The sequence below is a fragment of the Natator depressus genome, chromosome 16 (genome assembly GCF_965152275.1).
Source record: "Natator depressus isolate rNatDep1 chromosome 16, rNatDep2.hap1, whole genome shotgun sequence".
Lineage (NCBI taxonomy): Eukaryota > Metazoa > Chordata > Testudines > Cheloniidae > Natator > Natator depressus.
In genome coordinates this window covers 6584788-6604433 of record NC_134249.1, presented here as the reverse complement: position 1 = coordinate 6604433, position 19646 = coordinate 6584788, and the positions used below count along the sequence as shown (strand labels likewise).

At 56.4% G+C, this 19646-nt stretch overlaps 1 protein-coding gene across 1 annotated transcript; it reads right to left on the bottom strand.

The window, feature by feature from the left end:
* Window positions 1–861: 861 nt before the first annotated feature.
* LOC142000051 (uncharacterized) lies at window positions 862–18451 on the bottom strand. The gene is made up of 11 exons (XM_074974075.1): window positions 17900–18451; window positions 13640–13823; window positions 12630–12861; window positions 10370–10464; window positions 7906–8102; window positions 7245–7323; window positions 6133–6311; window positions 3353–4060; window positions 2699–2917; window positions 2292–2358; window positions 862–1632 (listed from the first exon to the last, which is right to left on the bottom strand). The coding sequence occupies exons 1-11, from the start codon at window positions 18079–18081 to the stop codon at window positions 1210–1212; spliced, it is 2565 nt and encodes an 854-aa protein (XP_074830176.1). The 5' UTR covers window positions 18082–18451; the 3' UTR covers window positions 862–1209.
* Window positions 18452–19646: the final 1195 nt, after the last annotated feature.

The window sequence follows — 19646 nt, the reverse complement described above, 5'->3', positions numbered from 1 at the left end:
GCCTGTGATTCCATATGAGCCCTCCCGCGCATGGCACAGATGTTGTCTGACCGACCTCTCGCAGCAGACTGGCCCGCGGTCCCTCCGGGCTGGGCTCGCTCAGTAACCAGTGTCAGTAGCTCCAGCAGCCTGGGAAGCGTGAGCCCATTTCTCAGGGGAGGGAGACACTGAACTCCAGCCCCTCCCTGCATGGCAAGGGGGCTGTGGGGAGGAGTTATTTCTGTGCCACTCGCTGTCAGCTAATGTCACTAGTGCTCTTGTGGCTTTTCCCTAGGTCACCTGCACAGACACTCACAGTCAAATATGCACAGGGATGTGCACACACGCATGCACCCCACTCGCCTGTATACACACATTGTACACACACGCACTCACACACGCACAGGGATGCACCCACACGCATGCACACCACTCACCTGTACACACACATTGTACACACACGCACCCACCACCCACGGGGATGCACCCACACACATGCACCCCACTCGCCTGTATACACACATTGTACACACGCACCCACCACGCACGGGGATGCACCCACACACATGCACCCCACTCGCCTGTACACACATATTGTACACACACGCACCCACCACCCACGGGGATGCACCTATACGCATGCACACCACTCGCCTGTACACACACATTGTACACACGCACCCACACACGCACAGGGATGCACCCACACACATGCACACCATTCGCCTATACAGACACATTGTACACACACGCACCCACCACCCACGGGGATGCACCCATACGCATGCACACCACTCGCCTGTATACACACATTGTACACACACACGCACAGGGATGCACATGTACTCAGTGTTACGCTGAGAGGTCCTGGTGACTACATTGATCTCTCGGAGATGGGGGGTGACGCACCGGTTGAGCTGACCTGAAGCCCCCACCCAGGAGAAGAGGGGGATACGCCCTGCCCAGGAGTTTGGCTAAGTGAGGGGCGGGGGGGCTGGCTGTCTTTGTGTGAAGGAAGGCTGAACACCCAGAAACTGTGAAGAGGCAGAACAGAGAGCAGGGCAGAGGCAAAGAGGAGGGAGGCCAAGCAGCAGCTGGTAAGCACAGGGTGACCTGGAGAGAGAGAGCGAGAGCTTTAGGGTCTGGTGGCTAAAGAGGCTGCTAAGACACTGCTCCTTTTGTTCTGGGTTCCTCCTGTGTCTGGAGAAGCAGGGCCTGGTGCCTTCCTTGTCACCGTTCATCAGAGAAATACCCACCTGGCACCAATTTCTGCTCCCCGGGAACAGGCCCAGGCCCCCACACGTTGACTAGCTGCTTGGGTTGAAAAAGGGGCAATGTTGCCCACCCCTGCATGCATGCCCAGAGAAGAGCACACACACAAACACACACACACGCACAGCAATGCATGCAGATGCCCACTGGTGCACAGGGATACACACAGAGGGTTGCATGCACACACATACACACATGGGGGGGTGCCCCCTGCACCTGGCCAGATATTGCTGGCACCTCTGGGAAGAGCGGTCTGCTCGGCGCCCCAGGTTTGGCTGAGCTGTTCTCCCCGCTGGGCTGAAGTGCAGTTTGCCTGGGGAGGCTCTTTGCATCCGGCGCCTGCTGCTTTGGGTGCCCAGCGTCCCTGGGAAGTGGGGCAGCCTGGTGAGAAGGGAGGCACAAAGGAGGGGTTGGCGTGTCGAGTGGGGGTTTTCTGTTCACCCTGTTTACACAACGGAGCTAGGAAAGGTCTCACTCCGCTCCCTGGCCCTGGGGGATTCAGCAGTGACCCCACAGCAGTCACTGTAGGCATCAGGAGAGAGCGGCGTCTCGCCCCAGGGGCTGAGCATGCACTGGTTTCCCTGGGACCCGAATCCTGCATGGCTGTGTGCTCGTGTCTCTCAGTGAGGCCTGGCTGAACTAGGCCTCTGGCAGCTGGCCAGCAGCCAGAACGGTCCCCCCATGACAAGAAGCCAAGCTGCCCCAGGACTCTCGTCTCTCTGCCCTGGCACCAGCAAGTCTTACGCTGTCTGTGCTGAGCGGGCCTTCCTGGCTGGGCATGTCCCTGAACTGGCCTTGGGTCTCGGGGCCAGGGCTTTGGAGGATGGAGCAGAACCCCGGGGATGGTTAATGGACAAGTGTCAGACACCAGCTGCTTATGCCCCAAAGTCCCCTTCCCCACCGGGCACCTGAGCCAAGCCCCCACCCCTGCTGCTTCCAGCGTTGCATCAGGCCTGTGGGGTCTCAGGTTCCTGGCCTGACCTGTTCCCACTGTGTGTGTGTGTGTGTGGAGGGATGCGGGGGGTGCTGCCCGTACCCACCTTGGAGGGGCCGGCAGCTCGAGTCTCCTGGCTTGGCTGTCTGGAGCAGGACAGGGAAGGGTCTCTCCTGGGGGAGGAAGCATGGTAGCTCTCTTAGCGCCAGGCTGTAAAACCACCTCAGGTGGGACGGGGACAGAGATGCAACTAACCCCAGGGGCATGTAAGGGCAGAGCGAAGGGGGCACAGGTGCTGATGGGGGGCATGGGGTGTGATCCTCCAGCCATGCTTCAGCTCTGACCCTGGAACTGGCAGCAGGCTCCCGTGGTCTGTGCCCTCTTGGTGATGCTCAGAGGATCCCCTCATGTCTCTCGTCTGCCCCATCTCCTCCCCTGGTTCCCACCTGCTGGTCCCCATGGAAGAGATCCCAGCCAGAGCACCTGCAGTAGCTGCCCAGCCCCAAGCCGTACCTGGGCGTGGCAGCGGGTTTTGCACTGCTCTTAATCTCCCAGGGTTTACTGGCCCTTCTGCTCAGCAGGAGAGGGGCTCTCGGGGGCCTGGCAGGGGAAGGTTTGAAAGACTCCCCTGCGTTGCCTCTGCCTCTTCCTGGCTCCTGAGGGAATTCCGGAGTCTCGCTGGGAGCGGAGGCTGTGGCAGGCTGCCCACTCCCTGGGGAGGGATGATGGCACCTGAGGGAGCAGGCAACACACAAGAACTCCTTTAAATCCAGGCTCAGGGAACAGTGCTGGAGAACTTCGCTTCAGTCTAGACGGACCAGCTCTGGAAAGGTGTGGGCTCAGCTTGGCTGGCGGGCAAGCCAAGTTTGGGTGTAGGAAAGAGGGGCAGAGGGGGTGTCACAGTGTGATGGGGTGTCACTGTGGAGGCTGCGGTGAACATGGCCGGGTAGGGCCGGGTCTTGGCACAGGCAGGGGCAGGGTCATAGTTGTAGTGCTGAGTAGGGTAGAGGGGCCGAGGGGGGTGGTGGTGGCGATGCCAAGAGAGGTAAAAGGGCACCAGGGTGGTGGGGGGTCTAGCCAAGGCGGGGGTGTTTTCGGGGTGACAGTGTTGGGGATAACGGGGGCCCGCCCAAGGGGCACCATGTGGCTGTGACAGCGAGATCTCACCTGCTGACATCGCTGTACTCATCCCTGGGCGTGCGTTTGGTGACTGGCCGGCTGACACAGCGACCCGCGCTGGTGAGGGCACTGACGGTGCAGGTGTAGGCCGTGTTGGCCCTGAGCCTGCGGGCCATGTAGGAGCGCGCCGTGCCCAGGTACACCACTTCCCCATTCAGGCACAGCTCATAGTTAAAGAAGCGTCCCAGGGGCGCTTTGGGCACGTCCCATGTCACAAAGATCTCACTGCGCCCCAGCACTAGAAGGGTTAACCCCTCCGGGGCATGGCCCCTCAGGGACATGGTCTTGGTGAGCAGGGTGGCCTTCCCTCCCTGGACTTTGCTGGTGCATGCACAGACACTGAGCCGGTAGCTCGTGGAAGGGGCCAAGCCTCCCACAACACAGCTGAGTTCTGGGGTGGAGCCCACCAGGGCCTCCCCCCTGTACACTGTGTAGTGTTTGATGGGGCCGTTGGGCTCGGCCGGAGGGGCCCAGCTCAATTTTAACTGGGTGGCCGTGCGACCTGTCACGTGGAAGTCCAAGGGGCAACTGGGCACTGGCTCTTCTCTGGGCAGCACCGTAGCATCGCTGTACGGCCCCCGGTCGCCCCTCGCCTCAAGGCAGAGCTGAAAGTGGTATTCCTGGCGTGGCACGCTGCCTGCAAAGGCATAGCTGAGCGCTGGCCCCCGGTACAGCAGGGCATCCCCATCGTAGAGCCTGCAGACACAGCGGGAGATCACAGAACCACTCAGCAGAAGTGAACGTGGTGTCTTCTCAGGTCAGCCAAGGCTAGACCCAAAGACATGCTAGCCCAGCAGACAGAGGGCCAGATTCTGCTCTTAGCCACACCGGTCGGGGTAGCTCTATGGGCTTCAGAGAGTTACTCTGGATTTATACCAGTGTGACCGAGAGCCAGATCTGGCACAAAGGATCCATCCTATATGGCAGTGGGCCACAATCAACCGTGATGGGAACGGGAGTGGACAGTGACGGCAGGGACATGGTTCTGGTCTCACTGGCATGGGTGTAAATCAGGAGTAACTCTGCTGAGGTCAGTGAGAGGAGAACCAGGCTTTCAGTGTAAATGGGTTGTAAATAGCGCAGGAGGCAAAGTGGTACAACTTGCACCCCACTGGAGACCATGGAGTCAGGGGGTCACATTCAGTTGTATAACCCAAGTGTGACATTACACTCCATATTCTTTGTGAAAATATGCTTATGATATGGATGTGACATAACTGAGATATACCTCATGCAAGATGACTCATGTAAGATATCATTGGAAAGGTTACGATTTACTGAATTTGTATGCATGTATCATTTCTGCATCTAAAGTTAGGAATATGGACTATGTAACAATTACAACTGGGTGTGTATTAGGAAGACGCCCACCAGATGACTGGCCATCAGATTTGATGAGCCATCTGGAAGAAACAAGATTGAAGATACTAATCTCTCTCCCTCCTGGGAGGCGGCCTGGGACGTAACTGTGACACTACTAGGTCAGGTGGTCTTGTCACCTGATCCAAAACATTGTCTTGGTCTTCTTGTAACTTTCCACTAAAAGGGAAGGTGGGTCAAGTTTGGGAAATAAAGGATTCCTGCCTTATGTAAATCTTATTTAAGGGTGAGGAGAAAGGCAAATGACACACTCCTCCATCGCTTACCCAAGAATCATAGAATATCAGGGTTGGAAGAGACCTCAGGAGGTCATCTAGTCCAACCCCCTGCTCAAAGCAGGACCAATCCCCAATTTTTGCCCCAGATCCCTAAATGGTTATGAACTCATAACCCTGGGATTAGCAGGCCAATGCTCAAACCACTGAGCTATCCCTCCCCCTATGAAGGAGGACTGCTGAAAGTATCTGGAGGAACAAAGGACCTAACCTGAAGGGAAGGGCACGGGAGAGTCCAGACTGAGACGGGGGCCAGTCTGTAAGAAGAAATGACTGGAACTCTGAGCTACAGAAACTCTGCATCCTGCCTAATTCAACATTTAGGGGGAGAAATTACATTCTGTAACCTGTTTCTTTAGTGAATCAAGCTTAATTTGCATGTTTTGATTTTATTTGCTCAGTAATCTTCTTTGCTCTGTTTGTTATCTCTTATACTCACTTAATAGCTACTCTTTCTAGTTAATAAACTTGTTTTCTGTTTATTCTGAAACCCAGTTTATGCAATTCATAATGGGGGGGGGGCAGGTAAGAGGCTGTGCATACCTTCCTCCACATTGAGGGAGGAGGCGGATTTCATAATATACCTTTGGTTCTGCACTCCAAGAGAGGTGGACACCTGAGTGTTGGGGCAAGTCCCGTAAGCTGATTCTTCCCAGAGCTGATCTCAGTGTCTGCGTCATTCTGCAGTTGGGGGTGGCCCTTCCTGTGTGGGTGCTAGAGGAGGCTTAAGAGCCTGGCTCAACAAGACAGGTTAAAGGGGGCCCAGGCTGGCAGAACAGGAGGGCTCAGTGGTATCTCAGCACATCAGGTGGCATCTTAAAGGGGGGGGGGGCAACAAGTCACACCAAGCATCACTCCATTGAAGTCGTACTAGTGTAAACCCAATGGAAGCGCCAGATCAGGCCCATAGACCCGGCAGAATAAGTTACCCTAGATCTACAGAGCCACACCTGACAACAGGTCTTGTCTCTAGGGGGTTGTGTAGAGGACAGCCCTAGGGTCATGGTGAGCTCCCCTCCTTCCCATTACACTTTTTATCCCTGCACCCAAGGTCTAAGTCACCCCGCTCTGCTCAGTGCATTCCTAGAGGATGCTGGACTCTCATGCTATCACCTGTAATTGACCTCAAGGCTGCTCTGAGGCCTGAAACTTTCCCAGGCCACCTGGATGGAACCAGAATCCAGAACTTTGGCTTCCGGGGGTGGGGGTTTCGGGAGGCGCCGGAGCTTGGCCAGGGTGCCAGTCACTTCCTCTAGCAGCTCTTGTCCTGCTGTCTCTGAGGCAGCCACTTCCTGTGGAGAGAAAATGCTGCCTTCACTGATACGGGCAGCACCTTGCACCAGTGTGGACAGTAACGCACAAGTAGAGCTGGACACAAAATGGAAGGTTTCCATAGAAATTTTTTTTTTAACAGAAATTTCAATACCAAAATATTTTGATTTGGAAATGATGCAGTATTGCCTCATGGGCGTTATACTTCAGGAACCTCATACTTTCATTCTCCTTTACAGGCTGAGCCCATTGATCGGACTACATCTCCCATAATGCAACAAGGTCCCCTACTTGGAAGGGGGTGATGCATTATGGGAGTCCCTTGCTGAGGGGCATTATGGGAGATGCAGTGCAGGCAGGGAGTCCAGCCCATTGAGGAGAATAGAAATGTGAGGCAACTGAACTGCAAGTCCCATCAGGCCTTGTGACAGTCTTTCCAAATAAAAATATTTTAGGTTTCTTAATAAAAAATCAGAATTCTCCAGGAAAAGGAGCCACTTCTTACGAGACAATTTTGTTTAGTAGAAAACCCAATTTTCTGTCAAAAAAGAGTTTTGATGGAAAATGTTTGACCGCCCCCCCCCCCCAAACTTCCTGGACTTGACTGAAGGAATAGAGCTTGGAGGGGAGTTCAAGGGGGCTGTAGGCTGGCATGGGGGAGGGGCAGTATTGTTTGTGTTTGGACAGCACCTAGCACATTCAGGGTACTCTGGTAAACAAGCGATTCATATTAAGAATTGTTTGATGATACAGTGGGACAGATCTGACCTTGGTGTAAATCTGAAGTGACTCCAGGGACATGATTCTGATCTCTGTTTCCCCGGTGTAAATCTGGAGCCAAGTCAAAATAGTGACAGTGCTGAGATCTGAAACTGGTGCTCTTGATTTTATCGCTAAGGTCAGAATGTGGCCCAGCCTGAGCCGCTGCCCCCTATCGGCTGGTAGCAGTGTACCTGCAGGAGGTGTTCCAGCTCTGGGTGCTCTCTTAGTTTCATCACCCCCTTGGGCTGGCTGGCGAGCACATGCATGGTCCTAGAAAACATGAATGGCTCCTGTTATGGGTCGTGTCCAGCGGGGGGCGGGGGCCAGCCCCATAGATCTGGTGGACAAGCGAAGAGAGAGGGCTCAGCTATGGGCCGAGCCAAAGAATAAACCAGAATGGAGAAGGACCATTCACCCTGCGCCCACAGGTCACTCAGGGAGGCGCTGCAGGCTCCGGTGGATGAAATGGGGGAGGCTCACATAAGCGATGGGTGAGTGAGGGCTGAGCGATGCTCCCATCCACCAGCTGGATTCCAGCCTCCCAGTGCCTGGGCCATGGTGCGCTGAAATCAGCTCCCATGGCCTTGCTTGTGTGAGTCCTGTGTCATGGGCTCCCGTTGGCTGATGTGTGTGAGCTCTGTGCCAGGCACTCCCAGTGCCCTCTTGTGAGCTCTGCGTCATCCACTCCCAGTGCCCTGTTGTGAGCTCTGCGTCAGGCGCTCCCAGTGCCCTGTTGTGAGCTCTACGCCATAGCTTTGTCCTGCCCCTGCCATTTCTAAGTGATGAGTTCAGACGTCCCTCCGCCCTGCTCTCCTGGGCACCCCTTACAGTGTGCGGGGAAGCGTCACCCACATGGCAGCAAACCAGGAGGACTCCTGCTCCTCGGCGCAAAGCAGGTTCCCCAGCGTATCCAGAGCCCGGGGGAAGGCAGGGCTCTGCAGCACGTGGTCATGCCCCTCCTTGTTGGCAGCCAGGCAGCTGAGAGCAAAGCAGGCGTTCCGGCTCCCTCCTGCCTCCGCGCTGGCCATCATGGACACCAGGGCATGGATCTGGAAAGGAAACGCCTCACCTAGTGCCTGGTCCTCGGGCAGCGGCTGCTGGGGGCAGCGCCAGCCCCTTCCCATGGCTGCCCCTGCGTTGGGTTCCCAGTGGTTGTCCAGCTGGACAGCGTGAGCACGGCTTGACGCGGTGACACGCCATTACTGGCTGCCTCGTCGTCTCCTAATGTCCAGGGGGGCTGGGCCGGGCCAGGGTGGAGCAGTGCCCAGAACAAACCCAGGCTGCCACTGAAAATGAGTGTTGGGGAAGGTGCTGTTTGTTTGTGCCCCGAGCAGGAAGCTGCAGGGCAACCTGCCTCCTTGATACTCTGCTGCTGTGCCCAGCCGGAGCCGGCCCGGAAGCGGGGTGCTAGCTAACCTCACGCAGTCCGGCCGGAGACTGCCAGCCAGCAAAGCCGGTTTCCTCAGCAGTTTTGGGGGTGGAGGCGCATCTCCACTTCCCCCCACCCAATGCATGACCAAAGGGCAAGGGCATGAGGGGAACCACTACTGACCTGGGGGCTTCCCAGCAGTTCAGAGGGGAGAGGGTCCCATTTCCAGGCCCCTGTGCTGTGCCCTGGGGGTAGAACCCTGTAACCGCTCTGCATCCTGCTTTCTCAGGACAAGGGCCACGGCCATGGACACTGGGCCTGGGCCCTTACTTTCAGGATAAGTGGCACCCGCACTGTCCCTGCTGAATGTGTGTGAGCTGGAAATGCCCCATGCAGAGCCTCTGGGGCCACATGGGGAAACCCTCCCAAATCTTCTTGTTGAAAACAATCCCCCTTTCAGTGCATGTGTTGTATAGGCCGAGTTGTCCAGTGGTTAGAACAGGGGCTGGGCATCCTGAGCTCTGACACTGACTCTCTGGGTGACCTTGGGTGCAGCACTCCCCTGCTCTGTGCCTCAGTTTCCCCAGCTGTAAAACGGGGCTAATGATACTGCCCCACCTCACCAGGAGTTGTGGGGCTAAGGAATGCCTGTGAAGTGCTCTGAAATCCTCCAGGGAAGGGCACTGGGGTCAAGCAGGGGTTATTGTTATACTGGCTGCAGACCAGCCTGGTGCTGCTGGGGGAGCCAAGTCTGGTGCAGAGCTGGGGCTGTGGATTTGGGAGGGACACTGAATGCCCTGTTACTCTCTGGGGCCCCTTCTGGTTGATTTAAGGAGCAGCTCTGAAGGGCTGCAGAGGGGAGGATCCCTGAGACTCCAAGTCCATCCCCTGCTGCTGCTAGGGTTGCCAACTTTCTAATCGCACAAAACCAAACACCCCTGCCCCGCCCCTTCCCCGAGGCCCTGCCCCTTCACCTGCCCCTTCTCTGAGGCCCCCACCCCCGCTCGCTCCATCCCTCCTTCCTCCGTTGCTCCCTCTCCCCCACCCTCACTCACTTTCACCAGGCTGGGGCAGGGGGTTGGGGCGGGGGTGGGGGTAAGGGCTCCGGCTGGGGGTGCAGGCTCTGGGGTGGGGCCAGAGATGTGGGATGTGGGGTGCAGGAGGGGGCTCAGGTCTGGGGCAGGAGGTTGGGGTCTTGGGACCTGCGGGGTGAGGGCTCCGCCAGGGGGTTGGGGTGCAGGAGGGGACTCTGGGCTGGGACGGAGTTGGATGTGGGAGGGGGTTTGGGGTGTGGGGTTCCGGAACCGCTTATCGCGGCTCCCAGGAAGTGCCAGCCAGATCCCTGCAGCCCCATGGTGCATGGGCGGCCAGGGAGGCTCCGCGCGCTGCCCTCGAGCCTGCAGGTGCTGTCCCCGCAGCTCCCATTGGTCGCAGTTCCTGGCCAATGGGAGCTGCGGAGCTGGCACTAGGGGCAAGGGCAGCACGCGGAGTCTCCCTGGCCGCCCATGTGCCTAGGGGCTGCAAGGACCTGGTGGCCACTTCTGGGAGCCGCACGGAGCTAGGGCAGGCAGGGAGCCTGCCTTAGCCCTGGGCCCCCGCAGCTGGACTTTCAACGGCCGACTGGAGCCGCCAGGGTCCCTTTTCGACCAGGCGTTCCAGTCGAAAACCGGAGGCCGGGCAACCCTAGCTGCTGCTCTTCCCTGCGAGATGCTGGGTCTGTACTGCGCAGAGCAGAGGTGGCTGCTATCGGTGTGACGGACAGGTGTCAACCGTACCCCTTGCTGCTGTGGTGGCATCTCTGTGTTGTTTCTACCATGGACAGGGCTTGGGATAGGGACTCTGGGCCTGCTCCTGGCCCCCCAGCATTCTTGACAATCCCCCCTCCCCTCCCCGGATGCTGGGGGAGCAGGTCTCCCCTCCGCCAACCCCGCTTGCCTCTCCTCTTACCATGCTGGGGACTTCAGGGAGGGCAAAGAGCTGCCGCAGGCCGAGGTCCGTGTCACACAGGCGCCCCAGCGCGAAGGCAGCGTTCATGCTGCAGCCTGGAATCCCAGCAGGAAGAAACTCGTCAGGAGCCAGAGGCTCAGAAGTGCTGGGCTCTCATGCGGCCCCCAGGACCGTGGGGGGCGGGGGCAGGACAGTTCTGCTCTGCATGGTTGGGGGTCCCCTACAGGTTGCCTGGTTGAGAACTGGCTGCTTATGCCACTGGTGATGGGGGTGTGGCCTGGAGTTCTGGGCCTGGGTTCCCCTACCTACTCCAGCCAGGGGCTTTTGGAGGAGACGGTCTTAAACCTAGGAGACCATGGGCTGATTAGCCCTGCTAGAGCCAAGGAACTTCTGACTCCCGGCCATCCTGAAGGGGACAGAGACTGCTGAGGACCTGACCAAGTCATAACAAAGACTTGACAAACGCCAAACTAGTGAAAAGAACAGGAGGACTTGTGGCACCTTAGAGACTAACAAATTTATTTGAGCATAAGCTTTCGTGAGCTACAGCTCACTTCAAATTAGTGGTGGTGACAGGGACAAACCAGGTTGGTGTAGCGCCCCCTCTCACCACAAGGGGGTGCAAACAGACAAAGCCCCCCATATTACAGGGGGTTGCTGTATTAGGGGGATTTTACCACTTCCCCTTCAGCATGGAGCCAACACCGCTGTCAGGGGCAGGGCAACCGTCTAGGTCTGCTGCAGAAGATACTTTCTAGGCTCTGGCATTAACTTCCTGCCCAGGTCTCAGTCAACTGCAGGGTGGACCCGCTGCTTCTCCAGCCCCGGCCACTTCTCACTCCTCCCCTTACAAATCCCTGGGCCCGAGGGACCCGAGATGGGGAAATGTTGCCATGGGGCAACTGCTTTCTGCTTCTGCATGGGCAGGGACCAACCCGTGCAGAGAGGTGCGCCTGAGCCTGGAGTGAGCAGCTCAGACTTCTGGTTTCCGGCTGTCTTGGGGGTTTTGAGGAGTTGGAGCCTTTAAAACCTATTCTGAAAAACTGTATCTCAGCCAGGCAGATCCCAGAGACCCCAAACAGACAGACCCTCAGATAGTGCTACAGACAGATGGGACAGGTGGTGATAGAGAGAACGAGAATCATAGAATCATAGAATATCAGGGTTGGAAGGGACCCCAGAAGGTCATCTAGTCCAACCCCCTGCTCGAAGCAGGACCAATTCCCAGTTAAATCATCCCAGCCAGGGCTTTGTCAAGCCTGACCTTAAAAACCTCTAAGGAAGGAGATTCTACCACCTCCCTAGGTAACGCATTCCAGTGTTTCACCACCCTCTTAGTGAAAAAGTTTTTCCTAATATCCAATCTAAACCTCCCCCATTGCAACTTGAGACCATTACTCCTCGTTCTGTCATCTGCTACCATTGAGAACAGTCTAGAGCCATCCTCTTTGGAACCCCCTTTCAGGTAGTTGAAAGCAGCTATCAAATCCCCCCTCATTCTTCTCTTCCGCAGACTAAACAATCACAGCTCCCTCAGCCTCTCTTCATAAGTCATGTGCTCTAGACCCCTAATCATTTTTGTTGCCCTTCGCTGGACTCTCTCCAATTTATCCACATCCTTCTTGTAGTGTGGGGCCCAAAACTGGACACAGTACTCCAGATGAGGCCTCACCAGTGTCGAATAGAGGGGAACGATCACGTCCCTCGATCTGCTGGCAATGCCCCTACTTATACACCTCAAAATGCCATTGGCCTTCTTGGCAACAAGGGCACACTGTTGACTCATATCCAGCTTCTCGTCCACTGTCACCCCTAGGTCCTTTTCCGCAGAACTGCTGCCTAGCCATTCGGTCCCTAGTCTGTAGCGGTGCATTGGATTCTTCCATCCTAAGTGCAGGAGAGATCTTCTCCTTGTCTGTAGATTGTCCCCTTTCCTCCATGACGCTCCCCTGCTTTGGCCCATCCATACTATAGACTATCAAGGTTGGAAGGCACCTCAGGAGGTCATCTAGTCCAACCCCCTGCTCAAAAGCAGGGCCAATCCCCAATTTTTGCCCCAGATCCCTAAATTGCCCCCTCAAGGATTGAACTCACAACTGTGGGTTTAGCAGGCCAATGCTCAAACCACGGAGCTATCCCTCCCTCATATAATCTGCTATGTTCTCATTGATCCTTTCTCCACCCCCTTTCTGGTCCCCCATGAGCCCTCCCAACCCCTACCTCCACCCCAGGCACCGAGCCCTGGCTCATCCCAACCCACCTGCTTCCTCTGCTCTCAGGGAGGCGATCAGCTGTCTCAGGAGGTGCTGGGAGCGAGGGTGGCCCAGCAGTTTCACGCGGCCCTCCTGAGAGCCAGCGATTCGGGCCAGCCCCAGGGCAGCGTTGCTTGCCGTGCCTTCATCAGCTGAGCCCAGCAGCCCTCTGAGCTTCTCAACAATCTCGTCAGCTTTCTGGGCTTGTAGCAGCCATTGCCGGCTGGGACCTGTTTCCGCCTCGGGGAGAAAATGGTTGAAAAGATGGGAATCAGGGGAATACCTGATAGCCACAAATGGCAGGTCGGGGTGTGTGCACTCAGGAGGTGGGTGCGGGGGGTGGGGGGGAGGTTATCTGGGGCACAGCCTTCCCTTCCCTACTGCAGCTGTCATAGCCTAATGGATAAAGCACTAGGCTAGGGCTTGGGGGACCTAGGTTCTACTCCTGACTCTGCCACAAACTGTGACCTTGGGCAAGTCACTTCCTTGATCTGTGTCTCAGTTTCCCCTCTTGTACAATGGGGAGAATGATCCTGACCTCCTGCGTAAAGCACTTTGAGATCTACAGATGAGAAGCGCCGTGTAAGAGCTGGGTTTTGTGAAAGCAGGAGGGAAGTGAATCCTGTGCACCAGGCTGTATGACTGCCCCTCACGGCTCTCCCTCTCTGAGTGCCAAGATGCTGCCCCTGCCTTGTCTCCTGGAGCTCAGGCTGCTCTACAAGCCAGTGGTGGGATTGCAAAAGCCAGCCCTGTTCCCTGCAGGCTGGTGCAGCCCATGCCCCATGGGCATTAAAGTAGAGGTGGCTGGCACAGGTGAGGCCTTAGCCAGTCCAGCTGCTCTGGGAGGAGGGGCTGCCTGCACTAATCTCAGCCAGCTGAATCCCTGAATGGGCTGGGCATGGGACTGTTAATGGACGGGAGCCTCATGCAATGGGATGCTCCAGGGAGGGGTTCCACCTACACAAACCTTGGAGCCCCCTGGGATACACCTGCTGCCTAGGGAAAGAGCGTTCCTTACCAGGGACCCCAGGGTGCCTGCCGCATTCATCACAGCCTCTGGGTCGTCCCAGGTCAGCATGGCGCTCAGGCTATCCAGGAGACCCTCGGAGCCCGAGCCACCCCCTGCCAGTGCCACCAGGCGTGCCGCCCCGCTCTCATTCTCGGCGATGGTGCCCAGGATGTAGGCGACGTTGCTGCACAGCCTGGTACAGGAGAGAGCCAGTCAGGTCTTGGGGCTGTTTCCTGTCCCACGCACCTGGCAGAGAGCCAGGGGTGCTGCGAGCCTGGAGCAGAGTCTCCAGTTGCAAGCTGCAGCCTGCCCCCAGCGCAGCGACTTGGGTTTGCAGGTTTGGGTTTTATTTGATCTGGTTGGAGGCTTTTAAGCAAATTGGCATATTTGAGGAACGTGTGTGCGTGTTATACCGCGTTCAGCCAACTCAGCCCCACCGGAGCCCTGCGCTGCCAGCCGGCACTGGGGGCGTTAGGCCCCAGCAGCCCCCTCTAGCTACAGTTCCCAATGTCCCCGAAGTGGTAAATCCGGCGTATTTTGGTTGCATTCCTTAGCTGGGCCTTGTGGAGTTAGGACTAGAGGCAGAAGCGCCAGGTGGTGATGAAAGGCGACAGCACCAGGTTCCTAGGGAGTGTGAGTGTGCGTGTGTGTGTGTGTGTGTGTGTGGGCTGCAGAAGAACTGGACTGAAACTGAGCAACGCAGCTCAAAATCAGGGCGGAGGAGAGAGAAGGGCAGCTAGGGCCTGATCCTGCAGGGTGCCCTGGGTGGTGCTGAACACCTGCAATTCCCATTCACTTTCGCTGGAGTGGGGTGCTGGCAGGAAGCGCTGAGTGACCGGTTGATGCTGGCTGCTGTGGAGTAGGGCAGGGAAACCCAGCCTGGAGGGTACAGTCGTGGTGCAGTGCTGAATGCCGGGCTCCCCCACGCTGAGTTACAGCCGTTACCATGGCTTGCTCCTGAACTTTAGACCTTCTGCAGCAGGCTGATGGGTTCCCGAAACTACAGGAAAGAGGTGCCAGGGATTCAGCAAGAACGAGACCATTCCTAGCTCAACATGGCACCCTCTGCACAGCCTACCCTCACGTGCGCCATACAGATGAGCTCACGCCCGGCATGCAAGCGTAGAATTGCATGCCTCATGAAATGCCCCTGACAGCAGCGGTGCCAGGGCGGCATGCCAGCACGAAAAGAGGTGCCAGGGCAGAGCCCCAGCACAAATGAAGCTTGTTACCCTCACACGGTGACTCCTAGCAGGGAAGGCAGGAGGGGGACAGGAAGCCCATCAGAACCATATACCCATCTCAGCTGCCCACTTATCCTGAAGGATCCCAGCCGGCAGGAGTCTGCAGATTGTATAAATTATAGGGCAGCCCGTCCAAACAGGGTGGAGGAAGGAGACAGGCAGTGACAGGAAGGGAAGGAGGAAGAGCAATGAAATTCTTCTACCTGTGACTTTTCAGTACCTGACCATTTCTGGACCCTCCTTGGGAGGCAGAGACAGCTTACTTAGACTGGCCGAACTGTGGGGCAGAGCCTGTCTGTCTTCTGGGTCTGTACAGCACCTAGCACTGGGGGGGTCTTGATCCATGAGTGGGGGTCCTAGTGCTACCGCAATACAAATACTGTACATAAATAATACTAAGCACTGGAGATCATGAGAAAGACCCATGTTCGGGAGAGCGGGGCACCTTCTTGGAGGGCAGGATCTGTGGAGGATTGGTGCAAATTCTTACCAGGTGCCTACCAGGCACTCCTGCAGTACGGCAGTGCCCCAGTGCGGTGAGTGCAGCCCCCGCTCTGCAGGCAGAGCCACCTCTGGGCACCGACCTGGGCAGGGTGCGTAGGCTTGTCTACACTACGGGGGCTTCAGTCGACCTAGCCGTGTCGATGCTGGAGGTCAAGTCGGCATAGTGACAGCACTCCGGAGTGAGTGACATTTTTACCGCACACTAGGCCTGTATTGTGCAGCGTGATGGACTGGCCCGTTTGGGAAAACATCCCCCTTTCACTGTAAAGACAGGCAGGAGCTGGGCTCCTTGTTTGTTACGCCCCAGCAGTGCGCTCAGAACAGGGATGGGGAGGACACAGCTCAGGGGTGAATAATGCCCAGAATCGCATGGGGATTTTAGCCTCAAAACAGTTTGATTTTTGCATGAATAAAACCCATATGGGGCCAAGTTGAGCTCTGTTGTAAGCGGGTGTAACCCACACTGTCTTCAGGGGGAGCTGCCCCTGCTCACGCCAGGGCTGCATTGGAGCCGGCGATGGGTTAGAAAGTAGCTATTTTGTCGCTGCCTAAGCCACCTGGTACATGGGGCAGATTGCCCCACGTGGGGTGCTGAGGTGCTGCCCCACGTGGTACCTGGGTGCGCTGCAAGAGCCCAATGGGATATGGCCCCGCTGCGCTCCAGCTCCCACACAGGCTGCTGCAGGGCCAGGCACGGAGATCAGAGCTCATTAGCCTCAGTGCCAGCATGGTGCCCAGCATTCCCATGCCTCCAGCCTGGAGTCATTATTCTGTCTGTCCCGTGGCTGGCCTGGCCTCTGCGGAAATGGCCGGCAGCAGCCTCCAGGAAGGTGAAGGCCGCTAGGTTTAATGCTGTTACCTGACTGGCAGTGATCAGCCGTGGGGAGGGGGAGCTGAGGGCGTTTCCAGCCCGGCTGGGAAGAACAGAGCAGAAAGCTCAGGGAGAATCCAGCTAGTGCAGAGCCAGGCGCTGAGGGTGCCACCCTGCAAGGGCAGCAGCTGCGCCAAACAACTGAGCAGCGGGGCGCAAGGGAGACTAGGGTTCGACAGCTGTTTGGGGCTTTGCCATCGCAACTGCCTGGAGACTGAAACTCAGGCCAGGCCGTGGCTCCGAGAGGCCCAGCCCTAACCAAGTGGCTGGGGTCTGATCCCCTCTCGGTTTGAATGGCAGCGCCACACCCGGGAACAGTGCCTGCCAAGCTCAGAGCCTCTTTGCCTTCCTTTGTAGCTGTGCACCGGCTGTAACAGCCTAACCCTAATGGGAGCCATTTATCTTCCCAGGGCCTGTTAAGGGTGTTGGCAACAACCCTGCAAGAGCAAACACCAGAGCGGGAGCTGCCCATTGTCCAGTCTCTGTAGGACACAGGGTCTGGGGATTAGAGCACAGGAGAGTGAGGCCCAGATCCTAGGCTTCATTTAGGGGCTGATCCAAAGCTCAGGGAGATCAAGGGGAAACTTTCCTTTGATTCCTATGGGCTTTGGGTGAGGGGCTCAAGCGTAGGCTTGACTGTGCTCAGTGAACAGGGCAACGGTTCAATGTCCTCTGTTTAACCGCTCACCCCTGTGTCTTCCACTCCACATCCTCTGTCCCGCCCAGTGCAAGAACCAACATGCTCTCCACACACTGGCGGGTCTGTGGGTTTACTCTAAATTTACACTCCAGTAACTACACACGTCTGTGGAGAGCCAGTCCCCCTGCCTTATTCACCATGGACCCCATGCTGCTGGTAACGATGATTAGTGTTTTCTTCTTAAAGCCCCAGCTCCTGGAGTAGGTGAGACTGGCAACTGTCATGTGCGGGGGGGGGGGGGGTGGAAAAGTCTGTTAGTGGTCGCAGAGAGGAGCTTGAAAACGTAGCAAACCCCAGCAGGTCAATAAACAGAGCCCAACTGTATTATCTTTAAAGTCCCCTGGATTTAAAGCAATCTCATGAGCTGAATGAGGCAGAGGGCCTGTCGAAAATAGTATGGGCCCATCTGGTTAAAGACTGAACTGGAATGTAGACACAGCAGGGGCAGAGTTAAAGTCACCGGGACAAACTGATCCTCGGCATTTCCTGATGTTTTAGTGCTTCACTCTGCCACCTTCATCCCTTTATGGACTTTTTGTGGGTGGAATTTTCCTGTTTTATTTTTTAAAGGAAAATGATAAAACAATGAATTCCCATCACATGCCGGAGAGAATCATAGAACCATAGGGTTAGAAGGGACCACAAGGGTCATCTAATCTAAACCCCACAGAGCCAAAGACCATTGTGTCATGCACTGGATGGTCCCTCGGTCAGGGCATCTGAACTGCCCTGCCTCAGTCAATGCATCTATTCATAGACCGCATGGAATGAGGCAGGGTGGATCTGGCTGTGCCAGACTAGGAGGGTCCAGTCTGGGTCCATCTCTAGTTAGAAGCAGCCGCCATAGAAGTGGATGGTGTGAGAGAGCAGGGGAGTCATAGATAAGCACACCATGTCACACGGGTATCCCCACTACGCCGTACATGGGGAATAGTCCCACACTCACTCACCTCACTTCGGGAGAAGCCAGGAGTCTACAAAGAGCCCCCAGATACTCTTCGCACTCAGCATCTCCCAAGAAAACCTCCAGCATGCCTTCTTTGTCCTTGTGAAGATCAGCCACTAGGCCTTGGACAGCCTGCAACACCTGCTGGGGGTCTGGGGAAAGCAGCAGAGGGAAGGGGCTGCACATCTCAGCAGCGTCCTCAGTAGGACAGACCAGGAGCAAACTTCCCAAGAAGCCTCCTCCCTTCCGCCTGCCAGTATCTACAGGAGCCACCAGAGATGTCTAGTCAGGCAGCTGCAAAGATTCATCCAGGCAGGTGGCTGAAAGGACAGAACTGCTACCAGGAATTCCAGTGATCTGCCTCCTTGGAAAAGACATGGGAGCAAACATGGCCAAGAGAGCGGTCACTCCCAACTCCTTTCTTCCAGATCTTGCTCCAGCTCACTGCAGTCTCCAAAGGAAAAGATAAACCTGCCCTGGCACCTCCGTTGGGTAGGAAACACCAAGCGGAGGTTCAGCAACCCCACAGCCACTTGCCCCCAGGTCTGTTCTTTCCCCTGCCCCTTCCCCCAGCTGTTTCTCTCTTTAGCACTAGGAGGGTCAGGAAGCAGCAGTCACAGAGTCACAACCAGGAAAGGGAAAGTGCAAACCCAGGAGTTTGCATCGGGTTAAGTTTTTCCGAGTGCCTTGCCTGCTCCTTGCTCCTTTCAGCCTGGCTCCCTGCAGCCAATGCCCTAGTGTCAGTGTGTGTACACATCTCATGGACTGTGGCATTCCGGGGGAGAGGGGCCTTTCAGATCGCAGAAGATTGATGTCCCATGCCGCCAATCAAAGGGAAGCCCTGCCTGGGGAGGGAAGGCCCTTAGCTACTCCAGTTAGTTACTGTGGTTGTCAGTTGCTTTGTTGTCATGCCACATTTAAAGGGGAATACCCCTGTAACAATGGGCACAAAACCACTGTAAACCAACTCTCGCCTGCAGATGGAAATATACATGAAGGAAATAATGTATAAAGAGGAATCCAATATTTCCTGCTATAAAAGTCAACCTTCCCACTGAAAGCAGGAAAGAATTTTAGATCACTGACAAAGAGAGCGAACAAAGGCCCCAGTCCTGCAGTCGGAGCTGCACATCCAGATGCTTGTGCCCATGCAGGGTCAGGGATTAAATGATTTTCTCCCATGTGCCAGCTGTGAGATGTGTCTGTTGCCCTGTGCAGGTGATTTAGTGCTTGCTGGTGAGAAGGGAAAAGGCAGAGACCGGCAGGCCGCTTATCTTTTGAATGAGAAACTCTCATTTGGAACTAGTGATCCTGGTTTGTTTTGTTTCTGCACCCTGGTGTGGGTGGGGGGGAGAAAAGGGGTGTGTGAATAGGATTGTGTGACCATTCCCTGCACTAGCAGGGAGAGGTGAAATCTCTCCTTGGCACCCATGTCTATCTGTTCACTCAGACAAAGATGAAATGGACGCCCTGCACCTTGGGTTGGCAGGTGCACCCAGCATGTGCCAGGTGACTGGTGTTATGCTTCTCTTTGCACTGGTGGAAATAGCTTCACACAGCTTCGCAGGCAGGAGAGAATCAGGACAGGAGCCTGTAACCTGAACAACAAGTGTCTTTCTTGTGTTACTAATTGTGTAACCCCCCGGCCAGAGCCTGGTGTGTCCCCTCTGGGCCCAGTCCCCGCAGCATGAGGCTGGGCCAGCTCCAGGCGCGGCTCTTCGGTTCAAGCTGGGTCGCCGCCCCCTGTTTGC